Here is an 18,944-nt window from a genome sequence, read left to right on the forward strand (position 1 = left end):
TCTTTTTTTTTTTATTAATTCTGTTCTTCACTCCTCTTCTTCAACCTCGATGAGCTCTGTACCCTTTTTTTTTCTCTTCTTTCTTCTTCTGTTCATCATATGGTACCTTTTTTTCTTTCTCTTTCTTCTGTACTTCAGTTGTTCACTCTTCTTTAGCCTCCGGTTAACTTAACTCTGTACCTTTTTTTTCCCTTCTTTCTTCTTCATCCTTCTTCTGTTCTTCATACAATGTACCTGATTTTTTTTCTTCTGTTCTTCACTCTATTGAAGATTACGGTGAGCTCTGTACCTATCTCTTCTTCTTTTTTAAAAAGGTTATATGTATGTCTAATGTATAAACCCCCCAATCAATTTTACACGTTGGTATAATGCATTGGTATGAAGTATGAACCTTTAATATTTATTAAGCATATGAGTAATAGGATTCAATAAGGATTTGAGTCAAATAGAATGGTTTTATAAAAAAAATTACATAGGAATGCTTGAATCAATAAGGCGACGCTTTATGCCTGCCTTATCGCTAAGGCACTCTAAAAGACCCGCAAACGGCTCCATTGCCTTACTGCCTTAATAACTATGGTGGGCACCTAAGTGCTTAGGTACCACTCCACCACCTTGGGTTGCCTTGTCGCCTTGACAACTATGATAACAAGTCTTCCATCTTTGCTTTCCACATCATTTGGTTGCTCCCATTCAAGTTAATCATCTATGTTGTGGTGTTTCCCTCCATCGTTCACACAAAATTACAATAACCTCTCTCTAATACCATTTGCCGGGGGAAAAACCCCTTTTCCCACATGTGTATTCGTTAATGGAGATAAATCGCAACCAAGTATAAGCAAAGCTAATAAGAAAAATAAATAAAATCAAGCGAACCACAAAAAAACACACCAATTTCTAATGTGGAAAACCCTACTAAGGTGAAAGGATAAAATTCACAGGACTTGGTCCAAGCAAATCTTCCACCATAATCAAAACAGGATTACAATTCTTTCTAATCAATGCTAGAGGCTACCAAACATCAGAAGCAATAAATTCACTTGGGTAACATAGTAACTCTTGAAGTTGGAATAAGGCTGAGTTTGTTGTAACAAAGTAACTCTCAAAAATTAGGTGGGATCCATAAGAATACAATACTCTCAACTCAATACCGATCATGACAAACACAAGAAGAATCGTAATACATTACCTTAATAGGGAGAACACCATAATGCCGCAAACCGAGTACGAAGTAACACGAGAGAGAAAGAGAGCACAACTGAAATTTTCTTTCTTTCTTTCTTTCTTCTTCTTCTTCTTCTCTTTTTTAAGATCTCTACTCCCACTCATGGAAACAAACCAAGAGGAAAAAAAAAGAGAGGAAATTACACTCCCCTCCCCTGACCTTTGGCTTAATATCATATTCCCCCCACGTACTTTCATATATAGCAATAACCTCCCCTGTAGTTTGAAGATTCTATCAAACGTACCCTTTCTGTTAGATTTACTTGTTAAGTGATGATGTCATCACTTAAGTTGCTAATTCTCTACCCAAATTACCCTTTCATACGAATGAAGGGTAAATCGACCTAAAACCACTAAAGAAGAGGGAAAGAGGATTTAAGGATTGGGTTTTCTCCTTTGTCGCTTGCTGCTCTATGCAATCTTCATTGACACTCAGTGGTCCTCGCTCGGTGGTCGTTGCTGATTGCTCCTCGGTCGCCCGTCGTCATCACATTGGTTATGATATTCATCGTCCCTCACCGCTCGTCGCTTTATGAGAGCTCAGCTTTGCCCTTTGGCCTGGAATCGATTCTACTCGACCCACTCATTAATACTCATTGACACAAGAAAGAGAATCGATCTGAACTCTGAAGCGGACTCGTGCTGCACCCTGGATTGTGCCGGATCACGTTGCTCTAACGAATCCTCGGCAATCCTAGAGATGTTCTTGGAGTCAGATTTCTGCTCGCAGTCGAAGGGGGATAGCTTTACAAGACGATCCATATTTGATTGCATGTTGGCCGGTTCGATCCCGGTCTTCTTCTGGAAGAGAACGACTTATTACCAATATGAGTGGTTCTTGCCTTGTGAACCCACGAGTTACTCAGAAACCAAATGTCCATTCCACTTGCACCAAAAAAAAAAAAAAATGTCCATTCCACATATTCTCTGATACATCTGTACCATCTAACAAGACATTATTGTTGTTTTTTTGTCAATAGCTTGGAAATCCAGTCCATTGTTGAAGTACCCAGTTGGGCTCTGCATAGCTGACTTGTACAGATCCTGATTGGAACCCATCAGTACAATTGGTGGCCCGAAAATTGATTATAAGGTTTCTAAGGTCAGAAACCGGCAGAGATACTACTTGAGTTCCAAACAAGTCTGAAGAAGCAGCAGCGGTGCCGTTGGAGGAGTCCTATGTGACGACCCCAAAGTCTTCGTTTCTTGATGTGGGTAAGATCTGTCCCGTGACTACGTTATTGGGAAGATTGTTGGTGTTGTGTTGAGCAGTACTGATGGTGGAGGACTTTGTAGAAGCTGAAGCCACTGCTCGGATTCTCTCGACCAACCTCGGCATCGGCGTCCTTTCTTCCAAACTTTGGGGGTTTCAAAGAAAATGTGAAAATGATGAAGAAAAGAGAGAGAAGGAACAGAATATAGGTATACAGCACTAGAAGGGTAAATTGGTCTTTTTACAGGCCAATTTAACAGCATCAGTCACTTTGGGGTCATTTGATAGAATCTTCAAACTACAGGGGAGGTTATTGCTATATATGAAAGTACGTGGGGGGAAAATGATATTATGCTAGGTCAGGGGAGGGGAGTGTAATTTCCTCAAAAGAAAGAAAGAGATCGCAACACCTTTTCTTCGCACACACTCACAGAAAGAAAGAAAAGAGGTCATCGCACCACCTCTCTCTACCTTTTTATGTATTAATAAAGTGAGGAAGAAAAAGTAGCTTCAATCATGTCACCACCATAAAGTTCATGTGGGTGACATCACCTAGCTGAAGACCAAGGCATACAAACCGTAGCCACCACAACTAAGTGGGTCCTAGTGAGGAGGAAACCTAAATCTCCCCCTCCCTCCCTCTATACCATATTCTGCTATCAGCTTTTCTTCAGTGTTTTCAACAGTGTTCATAGTACTTTTCACACCACCAAATCAGTATCCATGTCTCTCCTACTATTCTACTTCATGTTCTCTTCCAGATTCAGATAGCAATACACATAAATCAAAAGGTCAATTTTAGTTGGTCTTCTTTCATCATTAAATTTGTCATGGAACACATATTTCTATGCCTCTGTGCATCTATTGATTGAACTTCTAGTAACTACTATTCTGAACCAACAGTAAATTGATTGGTCATGTATGCTTGATATAGATCTGATCGTGGTTTGTTGGTGTCTATCTATTCTACTTCTGATTTCACTTTCATGTTTCTCATATCAACTCTGTCTTCCTCTGCTTAATTGCTACAAATTGCTAAGGCTGCATTTGGCAACATTCCAAAAAAACATTTCTAGAGCTTTTTCGTTCTATGGGAACGAAAAAACGGAATAAAGCGTTTGATGCATTTATGGTGTGCTTCGTTTTCTTTTTTTAGGGAAAAAAAAAATAAGCGAGAATTGACGGAACGACAAAAGATAGTTCCATCGTTCCAGTTTTGTTCCCAAAAAAAAAAAGGGGGCATTTTGACATAGAAACTGAAATTTTCGTTTTTGACACGAAACGTCATTTTTGGAGCAGAAAGGTTACCAAATGTAGCCTAAGTCTGATATTTTTTCTAATCCAATTCTGATTCTCAGTTACAGATCAGAACTTTCTCATGCAGGAACAAATTGCTTACTGTACGTGCTATCGTATAGATGGTTATCAAAAGTTCTTAATCCAAGCTTCGTATGAATGTTTTTAGGGGAAATCATTTCAGGAAGGCATCATTATCAATATAAAACACAAATAGCATGAAAATGGTCCATTGATAGGCCACTGAAGGAAGCAACGCATTGTCTAAAGAAACATGAAATTATATGGGTGCAGAAAATGGTCACCTATCATCATGCCAAAAGGAGTTCGCATCCAACTCAGGCAGCACTAGTGTTGCATTCATGATTCGTGCAGCAAGAACAGCATTACAAATCTACAAATAGAAGTTATTAGCTCAAATTGTGACATGCATGGAATAAGAAGCACAGTCTTGTATTTTAATCCAGCAAAGACAATTGCATGAATATTCAATTCAAAATACATGATATCATTTATAGGGCATGGAATCATATGATGATATGAACTTATAAACATTTTTTTATTAAAAAACAAAAATGAAATTTTGATGGGGAAAGGGAAGCAACTCAAACAAAGGTGGAAGCCTATCCACATTGCCTATATCAGCATTGTGGTATTGTAAAGGGCTGTAACCTGATGCAACTCCCGCTTTTGCAAGGTCCCATAAGGGATGGATTGGACATTGTGCCCATATTTTTCATGATGTCTAGGCGACCCAAGGCATTGGAGGGGGCCTAGAAGCAAGGCGAACAAGGTGCCTAGAAGCCTAGGTGTCGCCTTAGCAACTATGATGGTGCTAACCTTTGGCATTTCTGCACAAAGGACTGCCCTCAAGACTCAAAGTCTCAAACGTGCATCCTCATGCTGGTAACCCAAGTTTTTTTTTACCATCGCACCATGTGACAGCCCTTATATCAGCCATAAGGTAGTGGTGCATTGTTTATTCTGACCATTGGATAGATGAAGACACTAGGGATGGGCAACATATCAAACTTGATGGCCTATCACAACCGCTTCACTCGGCATATATGGAGCATAGCCTAGTTTTTTCAAGGGTCCCCATTCTCAAAAAGATAAAATTTTGAAACAATTTACTGAGCATCACTCCCACATGTGGGCAACGATGGATTGGACTGCAAATTAACCTGTGAGCAGATGATAACTTGGATAACATGTTCGCAAAGAATGACTATCAACAAATACTGCCAAGAGGCAGAACAGCTTCTGCCACACAGGTGTCTTTAATAATTACGTAAATTTCATTTTGACACTTGATTCATATGTAAGTAAGCTCCAAAACAATAAGGGAAAATTCCCTAAAATTTATCTCAGCAGCTCACTCTACTCTTTGCATCACTATTTTTCAATCAATTACTCAAGATATCACATGGGACACAATTTTCAGGCAAGGTTCAAGGTTTTGGTTTCAATCCTCTCGGCAAGGCTCGAAACAGGAATATTCTGCGAAGCTGCAAAACTTCAATTGAAACCTGGAAGGTTTCAGTTGCTGGTTTTGATTGATGGTTTTGAAGCCAAATGACCAAATTAGGTCCTGAAACTTCTAGGAAACCCTATTTTAGGCCCTTTAAACATAGTGGAACCCTTAAATTGTTAAAAAAAACACGCCCAAAATGGTAGTTTGGCTTTGGAACCTAAGTTGATAGTGTACATTGTGTGTTGCATATATAACATGAAGCTCTTTATTAATATATATATATATATATCATAACAAGAAGTTAATACAAACCGCACTGCGCTGTTGATTCAGACCACCATTGCAACGAACAGTCAAGTAACCATTGCTCTCATTTGGAGGAGCTGCCAAAAAAACAAGCTTTAACAGACTTCAAGATTGGAAGCCAGAAAGACAAACAGATTTAAGCATGCAAAAATATTTCCATGGTAAAACAAGTCAGCATATGAAACAAATTATTAGAGGAAACAATGGGAAACCACATACGGGGCCAGTCTGATCGTGGAGCAGATGATGGCCTCCAACCACCTGAAGCAACAGGTGCCCAAAGTTCATCTACGTTGACCTGTTTGAAGAAAAAATAAAGAAGAGGTTAACTTTAGAAAGTAAGGTTAAAGATAAAATTAGTCATTCACAGGATCCAATCAGAAGTATGATAAATTTTTTTAATTGCAAGAAAGATAAGAGATCTGTATGACTTATATACATTAAAATGCTCCACGGCATCAAATGTCAATCATCCACTAATTTAGTTCCATGGGATTCCATCATACATCCCTGATGCAGTTTGAGGAAGGAGGTTTTGTGGTACCGTTCTCAACGAGTTGTGTGGGCCCCTCAATAGACAGCTGTGTTGGACCTTTATTACAATGCTAAATTTTATTTAGTTTCTATTTTGAAGAACTCTTAGTCATTAAGTAATTACAGCTATGGTGATCTTTTTATTTTATAAAGTTCCCTTTTCTTGTAATAGCAAGGATTCTCCATTTTGGAAAAACCCTTGACTAGGATATTCTCAGCCATTGAGACCATTAGGGGTTTCTATTTTTGTAACTAACAACCAGTTCTTATAAATAAAGAAGAAGGGCACACTAGCCCATAGATTTTGATGCTTAGATAAATTAAGCTCTTGTGAGTGTGTGTACTGGTGATTCAGTTGCTGCCATGGTGGTGAAGTTTTGGGTTGGGACTGGTGGTGAAGCCTTTCCGCAGGTCAGTGTTGGTGAGGAAGAGAGGCTCTGAAAGAGTCTATTACAGCACTTACCAAACCAATTCCAATTGCAATTAAGTCATTTGAAAATTTACTTTTGGAAAATCATCAGCAATGAATGAGCCGGCAGCATGTAAGCACAAGCTCAATCCTAGTCACATCCCCACCCCTTGATCTTCTCATCTTCTTCTTTCTTTCACTGTTCTGCAGAAATTCAGGCAAGCATATATACTCAATTGTGGCCTACTTTGGGTGATTTTTAATCTTTCATTGTCTCTAACCCTTCATATTTCCTTATTACTATTACTCACCCATTTCCTACAGGTTTTTATTTAACTTTCCTATTCTGCGATTTTCTGTTATGCTTATTCCGAGTTGCAGAACTTCAGTCTCCTTATTACTTCCCTATTCAATCATCAGATGGACTCCAAATTTTAGCATGTTATTCCCCTCTTCCTTCACTATTATCAACCAGAGTTTGGTGGAAATACAGTCATTCGTTTGTGAGTTATAACTTTTCTCCATCAGTTACTAATTCTGATTTTCTTAGCTTTTATTTTCTCTCCATGCTTGTTTCTTCTAATCTAACCATCACTTTGCTTTGATATTTGAAACTTATAATCACTCTATTAGGACCTCCATTCGATAATAGTTTCAGCCCCTTGGTTGTATGAATTGGGAGTTATATTCATGTCCAGTTTCTGCCATATGCCCTCAGTTTCTGGATCAATGCAATTATGGTTTCTAGTGTTTGTCTTTTCAGACTAGCAAACCTCATGAACCCTTTAAGTTAATATGTGTCTTCTAATGAATAGCCAGCATGCAAAGAGGCCAAGAAGAATAACAATAATAGGCTCATAAAAAATTACTTTATTTCGGTTCTAAGGCTACATTTCATCCATGGAATAGGTGGAACTGAATTTATATGGTTCATGTTGGTATAATCCACATACATCCAAGCATCACCCTGGATAGGACTTCATGGTATAAAAAATGGGACAGAAAAAACACCAATTGCATGGTAAGTATTGATCAAAATATTTATTGGACAATGAAGCTAAAGAAATAATAACAATTGTAGCGATCTGCCAAAGCTAAAAGCTTCATTACTAAAAGAAGCGTGAGAGAAATGATATGCAAGACAGTCATGACTTAAATAAGGTATTGATAATTTTGGTGCAATAGCCCATTAAGGGTGGAGGAGACCATAAAAATGTGGATCATAAGAGAGGCATGATGATTCCCACCCCCGGGGGGGGGGGGGGGGGGAGGAGTAGTGTACAGGCATACTGTCATAAAGCGTTTTTCTTTATTTTATCCTTAATAACAGAACAAAGAAACATAAAAGGAAGGGGACACCAAATGGAAGAATTGCATCCTCAAAAGGCTAAAAATAATTTAGAGCAACTCCATTGTAGTATGTCAGATGCCAAGCTAACCTCTAGGACACAGTTTCCAACTGGTTTACAAGCTTATGAGCTTATGCATACCAATTGTTGAAGTGGGATAGTCTAAATGGACTGAATCATTATCTAGAGTGTACCCAATGCATGAGGTTCCTACTACTGCGGGGTTTGGGGAGGGTCATAATGTATTCAGCCTTACCCCCCACTTCATGGAGAGGCTGTTTCCTGACTTGAATCCATGACCACTTGGTCACAATGGAACAACCTAACCGTTGCACTAAGGTCTGCCCTCAGATTGTGTCATTATCTAATACACTCAAAAGCTTATGATACAGTTGGGATATATACTCAACTGTGGCCTCCTTTGATGATATCAATTATCAAGTTGGTTTTCAAGTCCTAAATTAAAGCAATCGACTATGATTTTAGGCCAAAACTTCCCAACTCCTGAATCTAGCTTTTTCCAGCATTAGCATTAATAATCATTTGGATCTTGCCAACCATCTTTGCCAGAAACTCTGACAAAAGCAAAGGGATGTACATATATATTCCTCTGTTGTGATCTCCCTGTAGTTGGATGCTTCTCCAGTGCATAATCATAGACTGCACAGGTGAATCAGATACGCTACTGATCCATTTGGAGTTGGTAATGTGTCACAAATATTTCATACATCCATCTGGTTGTGACTCATTAACTTACCTACACAATGCCACTAGAAGCATAGAGCGAATAATAAATGTGAGACAAAAAAGAAGGCCTATCTGTATGTTTATTGGTACATATAACATAATAATGTATAACAAAGCATGAACTGCAGAAATTATAAAATTTTGCATATTCTTTAATTTCCATCTGGAATTTTGGCAGCACGACGCACCCACAATCTGTGTGTGCATTCTCATCCCTGTGAAATATAAAATTTTCCCCTATTCTGTAATAAAATTTGAAAAGGTGCGCATTCCTAAATGTTCATCTATTATTAGTTTGGATTAGCAGTAAGGAGGGTTGGAAAAGTTCATCAGTTTAGTGCCAATCATCTACTCCGTTCTCATTTTTTAAGGCACTATATATCTCATTTAAATTCTACTCAAATCCAACACTCATCCTACATGCGCTCGTAACTTACCAAAATGAAACTCTGATGATTAAACTTAATGCCACAAATCTTAAAAACACAAAAACGCACAGTACACAAACAACTAAGTGGAACTGAAGCATTATTCAAGTAATACAAATTAGGACCAAGTTTAAAGTCTAAAAACAGAGTGAAATTGAATAAACTGACCTCCGTCCTTGAATCTATTCCCTTCATCGTGGAGAAAAGAGAGATGGTGCAGATCAATAGAACAAGAACTGCAACCGATAAACGCCCCAAAAATCCCTTCATTCCACCACCAAGTTGCTTCAGCTGCCGATGGCCCCCTCTCCTTCCCAATGCATCTCCAGGTCTGCCAAAAAAGAGATCGAAACCAGAACCGTAACTCACAATCCCTCAAAACAAATAGTACAGTAGCATATCGATGAGAGAGAGATCACCTTCTCATTTCCTTGAGAACACTTCTGATTCGACGGATGCGACTTCTGAATTTCAAGAAAAAGCTTCGATTAGATCTGATGAGATCGTTTCCGAAGTTATGTTGGGACGTTCTGTCACTCTTTCACTCACCCTCTGAGTCCGAGGAGTCACTGTTGATATGAGGAAAGTCCTTATGCGCAGAAACTTAAAATGCAAACTTGTTTTTGATTTGTGTGATAGTGTCATTAATGCGGGGCTTAGCCGACTCCGATACGCTGCTCGGGGGCTTTAGCCGACTCCAATTACGAGATTACGACACGTTGCCAGCAAGACAGAATGGGATAAGCCGATAAACCGACGGACGTTTCCGATTTCATATCCTTATGTTTGGGGTAGCAAGACAAGAATAGAAACGAAAAAGAAAAAGAAAAAGAAAAAAAGAAAAGAAAAAATAAAATAAAATAAAACGAAGAGAAATAGGAATGCTTACAGGATACCTAGGTATCAAGTATGTTAACGTTTTTTGACCGTTAGATTCAAGAAATTACATCTGGACCGTAGTTCAGATATATAGTCTACACTTTAATACCTGACATCTTTTTTTAGAATACCTAACATCTTTGAAATGTTAATTACACTTTTCTCTCTCCTCTCTCTTCTCTTTTCTCTCTCTCTCTCTCTGATCTCAGCTATTGCCGGCCCTGTTACCAAAAGGAGAAACTCACCGCACAGGCTCTACTACTGAAAGAAACAATACACCCTATTCATCGGACCTCAGAAAACTTCAAGAATGGGGAGATCTAGAAAATGAAATTTGAAGCAACGGTGTCGTTCAAGGACCAACCCCAAGAACCTTTCTCACTTCATTCAAATCCTATCTTAAAGAGACATTCTTCCCTGACGATCCCTTCTGCCACTTCAAAACTGAACCACATCCACTAGGTCGGGTTAAGAAAGCAATCCAATATTTCATCCCTGTCTTCCAATGGCTCCCCAACTACAACTTCCGTTTCTTCCTCTACGACCTCCTTGCCGGTATCACCATAGCAAGCCTCGCCATCCCTCAAGGGATTAGCTACGCTAAGCTCGCTAATATATTTCCTATCATTGGACTCTGTAAGCAATTAATTAGTCTTCTTTGTTCTTCACTAACTCAGCTTTAATTTTCTAGATCATTAATTTTGATTCCTTGTTTGTTACAGATTTGAGCTTTGTTCCTCCTCTTGTTTACTCCATTTTTGGTAGCTCAAGAAATCTTGCAGTAGGGACCGACGCCGCTGCATCATTGCTATGCGCTTCAACTCTTGGAGATAAAGTATCTGCTAAGGACGATCCCGCATTGTATCTTTGCTTGATTTATACTTCCACTTTCTTCATCGGAATTTTTCAGGCGGTTCTTGGAATCTTCAGTGTTGTTGGGTCCCATCAAATCCATGCAACCATTCCTCCGTCAAAGTTGTCGAGTACTCTGATTCTCTAGGTCATGTAATCTTAAAAGGAGAAAAAAATAAAGCTAATAACCGTATAGAATCTCTCTTTAACCACTGGAGTTGGAGAATAACCCTCTTGAAGAAGCTTTGGCTTTCCAATCTTAGAAGATGACAAGCAGAGTTTAAGTTTCAGGATCTAACTAATAAGATAGGCTTATTATCATTGGTTCTTTCCATAATAAAATGGGGTTTTTGAACCTGTTCTGGATCCTTGTTCTTAGTTGTCAGGAATTAAATCAAAATCTTTGCACCAATGCCCAAGTTAAATTTGATCAACTAAGGCTAGTCCACACTCAAACAAAACCCAAAATCCCAATTTCGCATTAGATTCCAAGTTCTAACGATGGTTTTTTTGAATTATCCTTCACTTAATATCCATTCCAGGCCCTTAATTAATTCTTCAAGCAGAAAAACTGAAGATCATCTCAGGAAAAAAAAAAAACCCAAGAAGATGGATAAGGAGATCATTCATTCTAGTCACCCACAACACAAGCTGAAGCTCCGGTACATTGAAATCCCCTTCAACTGCAAACAAGGACCGGTACATTTCACTGTGATTTCTTCAGAGCATAATTGAACCACAAACTCATTACAAGTAATTAAAATGATCTCTGTTCATAGCCTTCAAAATTTTGATAGAGTTGGCCTTACATAAGCCACTGGGGTCTGAAAAGTGAGACAAGGCATCACAATGGATATGTTTATCAATTGCTTTTCCATTTCCCCAGCATTCACAAGACAAGTTAAAAAAGATGTAAAGCCAATTTACAAGAATCTTGATGGATTCGAACCATCATACCCTGGGTAATATCCAGGTGCTCTTCCAATTTGAGCTAAAGATTCACCTACAAATATAATTTGAGTGCCATCTAATTGAATATTGCAAATAGATGTGTAGCCTGATAAGCCCATCCCAGAAGAACAACCAGCAACACTACTGCTATCCTTGTTAGCATCCTTGGGAATAGCCACACATTTGACATCACTTGCTTGGAATTAATGGAGTGAATCTGTGAAGGGTTGGAATGGGGGTTTTGGAAATTTCTATCCATAAGAACTCAATCTTCTTCTCCTTCTAATGGTTCTTTGAGTTACATCCAAGAGGTCAGAATTTAAGCTCCACCTTTGGGGTGGGGGCTTGATGGGTTTGGGTTTATTTGACATTTTGACTGTAAGGTATAGACACTTGAGCGTGGGTCTTCTAGAGAATAGCTTTTGAAATTGAATTTGTTAGATGTTTAAACAGGCCCAACAGCTGTTGCATAAAAAGCAATAAAGTTTTAGTGCTCACATGGTTTGGGGAATGCTGATTCAAACTCCCTTGAGGTGTTGTCTCTGGTTTTTCTCTAATAATGATGGTTGCTATCAACTTGGAAAGTGAAAGACTAGTTACAGGATGAATTAACCACAAGTCATACTGACATTCACCATAACTATACAAAATTATGTAATGTTGAGAAATTTTCAGTTTTAAGCTCCCCACAACTTTTGAACCATCTGATTTCTTGCAAAAAAAATTCCTTTTTGACAGAATCGAGTAGTGACAAGAAGATTAAATGAGTTTGGACAACGTATACAGCAAAAACCCATCAATCTGCAAAAAACTAGAAAATACTGTGAGGATGATTTTCCTATCTTACCTTGATGTAATCCTCTACAGCTTTCATTCTCACATCGATGGGCTCAATCAAGTCCGCCAACCGTAGAAAAACCAGAACGGCACAAATCCTCTATTCAAGCTACTCTATCATCCATGAAACCGTGCAAAAACATCTGAATAAATTGACATAATCACAATTATGAAATAAACAAAACAAACCTCTTTCTTGATCAGCATTGGTCCATCACAAATCCCCACAACACCCGATCCCTGGAAAGCTCTGCTGCTGCCTAATAGAAATCACTCAATGTTTTTAACAACTGCAGTCACAAAGATATTATCTCAAAAGACACATTAAATTTCAGAATTGACAAAGGAGATGGATGATATATTAGGAATAAATCAAGGGTAGACACGCAAAAGGAAAATTACAAAAAGAAATCGAGAGTTGAGCACAGGGATGAGAGAATCAAAAGAGTAAATCAAAAGAGTATAGGGTTTTTGTGTAAGGTTTCGACAAAGAGCTTATATAAAAGCTAAACAAAAGAAACAAAAGAAAAAAGCCAGGCCACAAAGAATACAATATAGATCGATTATCTGTATTCTTTCATTTGAATGAGGAAGAAGAAGGAGAAACCCTAGTTCTGTCTTCGTGATTTGGAGAAAGGTGAAGAGGGAGGGAGAAGAAGAAGAGGGGGATCCGAAATCGTCTTCATCAATTCTCCACCAGATTCCCTCCCCGTAGAGGAGCTCGATCCGAGCCGGTGAGTTGAAAGATTCTTTCAGTGGAGGCCCGGCAGTAGCAAAGATGAGAGAAAGAGAGAGAAAAGTGTAATTCGCATTTCTAACTCCGAGATGTCAGGTATTTTACAAAAAGATGTCAGGTATTTAATTGTAAAGTGTATATCTAAATTACGGTTTAGATTTAATCTTTTTAATCTAACAGTCAATAAATGCTAACATACCTAATATCTAGTTATTCTGCTTAATATGCCTGTGCTTTTTTCAAATTAAAATGTTGAGAAAAATATATATATATATATAAATTTAGTGAAGGAAAGGAATAGATATGCTAGTATAGTACCGAGAAATTAGAAATGTTAGCCAAATTTTGACCTTAAGATTTGATTAATTTAAATTAAACCATTGAATGGAGAGAAGATATACAAACCCTTTTTCCACTGTTGTTATACCTTTCCTCTCCTCTCTTCCCGCTACCCTTTGCAACTGATCGATGACCAGTGATCGGGGACCAGTGATGCTGAATCTACTTTCCACCTCTCTCCCTCTCCCTGCATCATTAGACCGCTTTTACACCTGAATGTCCAGAACAATATCCTCTAGACAAGTTGTAGCAGTTGCGGTCGTGAAGAGTAACCGACCATGGGTAAGGTTCACGGATCTCTAACTCGTGCTGGCACAGTGAGAACAAATGCCAAAGGTGGCGAAGCAGGACAAGAAGAAGAAGCTCAAGGGAAGGGCTCACAAAAGGATGCAGTACAACTGGCGTTTCGTCACAACTGTTGTTGGATTTGGGAAGAAGAGAGGACCAAACTCGTCGGAGAAGTGACCGCCATGTTTGGAGTTCTTTGAAGTAGGAGGATGTTTTTAAATTTTAAGTGAGTTGTGAGGCCTTGAGTTATATTTTTTGTTTTTGGATATTGTTCTGTTGGCAAACTTTGTCTGCTTGTTCTTGTTCTTTTATTTAACGTAATTTTCAGAAAAAAAAAGAGCAACAGATTTTTCCCATGAAATTAGGGATCGAGGGGGAGGGATCGGTTGAAAGATAATGAAAATGGATCCAAATCGGACAACACAGAACAAGATCTCCACCGAAATTATAGGAATCCGGCGAGATTTAGCCTATCATTTCTTGCCCTTCTGTCTCCTCTTCTCCCCGACTCGAGGACTAAAAAATTCTTCCAATTTCCTTCTCCGTTGCTTCGATCGGCATTTATTTTGACGTGCCTTCTGCAAATCATTACATTCCAGGCCTTTTCCATTGATAATACAACGGATTTCTCCGACCACAGTAAGTATAAAACTAAAACCCTCTCGGAAGTTTTCTTTTTCTTCAATTCTGATAGAAGTGGCGAATCCGATCTTCTTTCTTTCTCATATGGTCATACGTTAGATCCAATTCAGTTTGAGAAGCTTTCCTCGATAGTGAGGGAGAAGCCGGAGATAGGACATCAGGGGGGACGGAATTTGTGGAAGAGAGAGGGGAAGTAGGAGATAAGGAGGGAGAAGAAGAGTTACGGTAGAGCGTCAGGCCTGGTTAGCTTAGGTAAGACAACAAATACTTAACGATGTAGATTTGACCTTTCTAATCGAACAGTCAATACTTGCTGGCATACCTGATACTGGGTATTCTGCTAGCATGCCTATCTTTTTTCCATTTAGTTACTATTAGAAGATAAGATAAGAAAAGAAAAGTTTTTATATTTTTTCATGTTTTCATGTGTTTATGGTAAATTTTTTTATTTTTTAAAGTAAAAAAAAAAAAAAAACTTCACAATTCACATGAGGAAAATTTAAAAATTTAAAAATTGAATCTTCTCTTGGATCAAGATATGCCAAGTACAAAAGGAAATTCTTAAATTGAAAAAAAAAATATAATTTTTTTGTACTTTCTCTTTTCTTTTCTATTCTTCTCTTGGCTACCAAACACAGCCTCACTGAGGCTGAAAATAGGGACCATACGTGGGTGTAGGGAATAGGGATGTGCAGAGTTCTTCCCCTATAATTACAAAATCTATTAGGGTTCTTTGTATCTCATTTTTCTCTTGAGTTTAAGGTTATTTTTCACCGTTGGATCCTCCTTTTCTCTAAGGGGGCCGTTGCTTCTCCTCTTTGTAGATGACCACAACCTAATCATGTATGCTTCTCTCTCTCTCTCTCTCTCTCTCTCTCTCTCTCTCTCTCTCTCTCTCTCTCTCTCTCTCTCTATATATATATATATATATATATAATGCCCCTTGTTTCAAGATTGGCACCTTATCTACCAGGTTTAGCCTCTTTTGATCCCAAATTAGTAAATTCCCTTACCTCTTTTAATCACCTAATTAGGGCCCGTTTGGTATCGTTCTAAAAAAACATTTCTAGGGTTTTTTCGTTCTATTGGAACGAAAAAACAGAATCTTCTGTTTGGTACACTTATGGTCCGTTTCTATTTTTTTGGAACAAAAAGTGAAAAAAAAAACTGAAAAAACGAGATTGGACGGAACTCCATTTTGGAGTTCCGTCTTCCTAGTTTCATTCCATTTTACAAAAAAAAAAAAAAAAAATCCGGATAAAAGTCTGAAATTTTGAAACACCATTTTTTCGTTTAAAAACTGCGTTTTGACACAGAAACTGAAATTTTCATTTTTGACACGAAATGTTTCTGGAACAGAAACGATACCAAACGGGCCCTTAATCTCATCGAAATGTGCCTTCTCTACCTCCTTTTTCTTAGGCTTGGCCGATCCAGTAGTAGCTCCCACTTGAGAACCTAATTCGAGACTTCTGCTGAAATTGGCCTCCAGGAACAAATCCAGGCTGGGACATTTGGCATTGTAATGTAACAAATGATTCATAAGATGAAAATGACGAGAGGTGGAATTCTAAGACCACCTAATTGACTTGCAATATTGAGTGCAAATGAGAGTTTTATTATAATTCACTCTGCAACCATCAAGTCCAGTACAAGCCTTCTTACATAGGATCCAGCTTCTCTCCTTAGCAGTGATCATCAGGTCTTCCCATAGCTACTTGGGCGATCGACACATGTCCAAGCGGTGAACCAACAATTGCGTTTCTGTCGACCAGAACAAAGGCACTGCGCCGAGAGCCATTGGGGCACTGCTTGGACATGTGTCGATCACCTAGGTAGCTATGGACAAGACTTGGGCGATCACCACTCAAGAGAGGAGTACAATCCTCTTACATATCAGCAACAAACTAAAAATAAAAAAGAAAAAGAAGATTGGTTAGATCTTGTTGGGTCAGGAAACTGCACATAGGTTGCTTTTGGATCTGCATAGGAGAATTGACACAAGAGAATGAATGCCGAGCTAAGCCGATGGAGGACTCTTAGATGCCTAAGTCAAATTCTTCACCAACAAACGATTCCAATAAGAATGGAAAAAGATCGGTCCTTTGGAAAGGGGTTTATCTAAGTTTTTATAGTTGGAGATGGTGGTTGCCCATGGAGAGTTCCGATTTGGTAGTTGTCCATTGTAAGTACGAATCTAAATCTGGAACTGTATTAGGAAAGTGAACGTGGAGATTGTTCCAGCTATGAGAGCTTTGCGTATTCGCCATGTCTTGGGGGATTTAATCAAGATCCCCCTTAATGGGAAGATTCACGATCCTTTCGATACTCCTTTGCAAACTAGGATTGATTCGTATCTCGTGATCCACATGCCGAGCTTGATGGGCTCCTCTGAGAGTTTCCCATTAGGGTTGGTTTTGGGTTCACGAACCGAGTAGTTCAAACTGAGGGACCTGATCATTGGGCCATCCCGAGGGTAGGGGCCCATGCCTCACTTGATGCATCCCTGGGGCTTAGTACCCTTTCTACGAACTGACAACTGGGTTTGCGTGGCTCAAATGGTTGACCAGTGAGACCCATTGTGTTCTTGTTCGGTTGATGTTTATCCGGCTATTCCAGAATGACTGTACCTATTTCCCATAACAGATCCTCTCCAACCGAGGGGTGGCTGGAGAGGGACCATCAAGACATAGAACAAGGGAGTCTTGCCACCACCAGCTGGAGAGGATCTAAACACCTGGAGAGTGGTTTAGGACTGCCAAGGTCAATCAGGGCTAGGCTGCACTGGATTGGGCGGAGTCCAGCGAGGCTGAGTTTGGGTTAAGATTTCTCAACCCAACCTCAGGGCTGGGTAAGGCCTGGGCCATATCAAAGAATCAGAATCCGCAACTGCTAGTAAAAGGTTCTCGACGAAAAATGATTCAAAAATATGTTCCTAGTAGTCCGATTTCAAGAGTACAAATTTCAATCTGTAAGATGCGTTTATTTCCATCTTGATGTTTAGGCTTCCCGAGCTCTCTGTCCAATAAAACCCCTCAAAATTTTGAAACCCAATCTGAACTCTCAGGTTTCCTATTTTGTTGGTTCTCCTCTATTTCCCCATTTTAGGAACTAAAAATCAAAGAGCTAGAATCATGGTTTTAAGTATCGGTATTATATCGTATTGGTATTGACTGAGATTGATTCTCAATCTCTGACCGATCAGATCGATTACCTGTATCATTTCAGGGGTAAAACAGCAAAATATGATACCTTTTAAAAAAATGCAAGGGAAAAATCAATCGATACTCACCGAATTGATCCAATCCGGATCGATATCGACAGATATCGACACCGATACCAATACTGTCCCCTAAATCCATGGCTAGAAGAAAAGAAAAATCCATTGTTCACCTTTCCAAGCTCTCCAACTTTGAAATTGCGAAGGGTAAAGAACTTGTTCAATCTGCTACGAATCTGACGATATTCAGCATTGGAATCGGGGATTAAATCAGTACCTGCTGATTTCTATCCGGTTCTAAGGTTTCTTGACATGAATTGGCCATATCAGATGGGCCGAAAGCAAAATCAATTACTGCAGATTTTGATCTGAACCGTCCAATTCATTGATCTGATTCTCCATTCTGGAAATAAATTCATGAATTAACCCCAACTCTTTAGTCTTTACCTGCCTAAAACGTGCTGGCAACTTCGGTTTGGATCCATGGGTGGATGTTCTTAGCCTAACGGAAAAATGGACCATGGCTCCAACTGCACGTCTGCACGTATATAATGCATTCATAGGAGATAACTTATCAATTATATGATGGTGATATAACTCCCAACATCTCAACATTAGTTTATCTTTCACTTTCAATCTTGAAACATCTACTTCTTCCATCAATGGTAAGATTGCTTCATTGCCACTTAGTGGTTGCGGGTTCAAGTAAAAAAAAGTCTCTTCGCAGAGTAGGGGTAAGACTGGAGTACTGACAGGAGCCTTGTGCGCTAGGTATGCCTTTTTTTTTTACTTCCTCCACCATGCCCCTCCTTCGCCTCGAAAACGAAATTTGTTGCGTGGATCATAATGGTTCTCCAAATTGGAAATTGGGTGAAATTTCCATCTGATTTCCCAAGTCATGGAGGAGCTATAATTGGCTGGTGCAACCATATATAGAAGTTACCATAAGGACCCAATGCATACAATACCTCTTCTTCCTCGCTTCTCTTGACCCAATAGATAGATTCATCAATTACATACTCAGTGTCGTAAGAGATGCTTCTTATTTGACTCGTCCAAGTCTTGCTCTTTAAAGGTGACAGTAGTCAAAACTCAAAAGTTAAGCCATTTTGCTTTACAACTTGCATGACTAAGAAAGCAAGTCAATGTAATTTTATTATCAATTCTGTGTATGCCACAAGGTTGACAGGGTAGGTTATGCAGCTACAGTTTTTCCAATA

The 18,944-nt window shown here is 39.0% G+C and overlaps 1 protein-coding gene, 1 long non-coding RNA gene and 1 pseudogene across 2 annotated transcripts in view; 2 read left to right on the top strand and 1 right to left on the bottom strand.

Annotated features, from left to right (window-relative positions):
- The window catches only part of LOC122091639 (O-fucosyltransferase 1-like), a 23,499-nt gene extending 13,913 nt beyond the window's left edge, over positions 1–9,586 (bottom strand). Inside the window, exons 1-5 of the mRNA XM_042661672.1 lie at positions 9,400–9,586; positions 9,149–9,311; positions 5,733–5,811; positions 5,520–5,590; positions 4,039–4,127 (exon numbers count right to left, since the gene is read on the bottom strand). Of these exons, the coding sequence (XP_042517606.1) occupies positions 4,039–4,127; positions 5,520–5,590; positions 5,733–5,811; positions 9,149–9,311; positions 9,400–9,407 (410 nt within the window). The 5' untranslated portion in view covers positions 9,408–9,586. The remainder of the gene's footprint in view (positions 1–4,038; positions 4,128–5,519; positions 5,591–5,732; positions 5,812–9,148; positions 9,312–9,399) is intronic.
- Positions 9,587–10,003: 417 nt separating this feature from the next.
- Positions 10,004–10,923, top strand: LOC122090611. The gene is made up of 2 exons (XR_006143693.1): positions 10,004–10,495; positions 10,582–10,923. It is a non-coding gene; the product is annotated as an uncharacterized LOC122090611 (long non-coding RNA).
- Positions 10,924–13,852: 2,929 nt separating this feature from the next.
- Positions 13,853–14,150, top strand: LOC122090824 (annotated as a pseudogene).
- Positions 14,151–18,944: the final 4,794 nt, after the last annotated feature.

This window comes from Macadamia integrifolia, chromosome 10 (assembly GCF_013358625.1).
Source record: "Macadamia integrifolia cultivar HAES 741 chromosome 10, SCU_Mint_v3, whole genome shotgun sequence".
NCBI classification, from domain to species: Eukaryota; Viridiplantae; Streptophyta; class Magnoliopsida; order Proteales; family Proteaceae; genus Macadamia; species Macadamia integrifolia.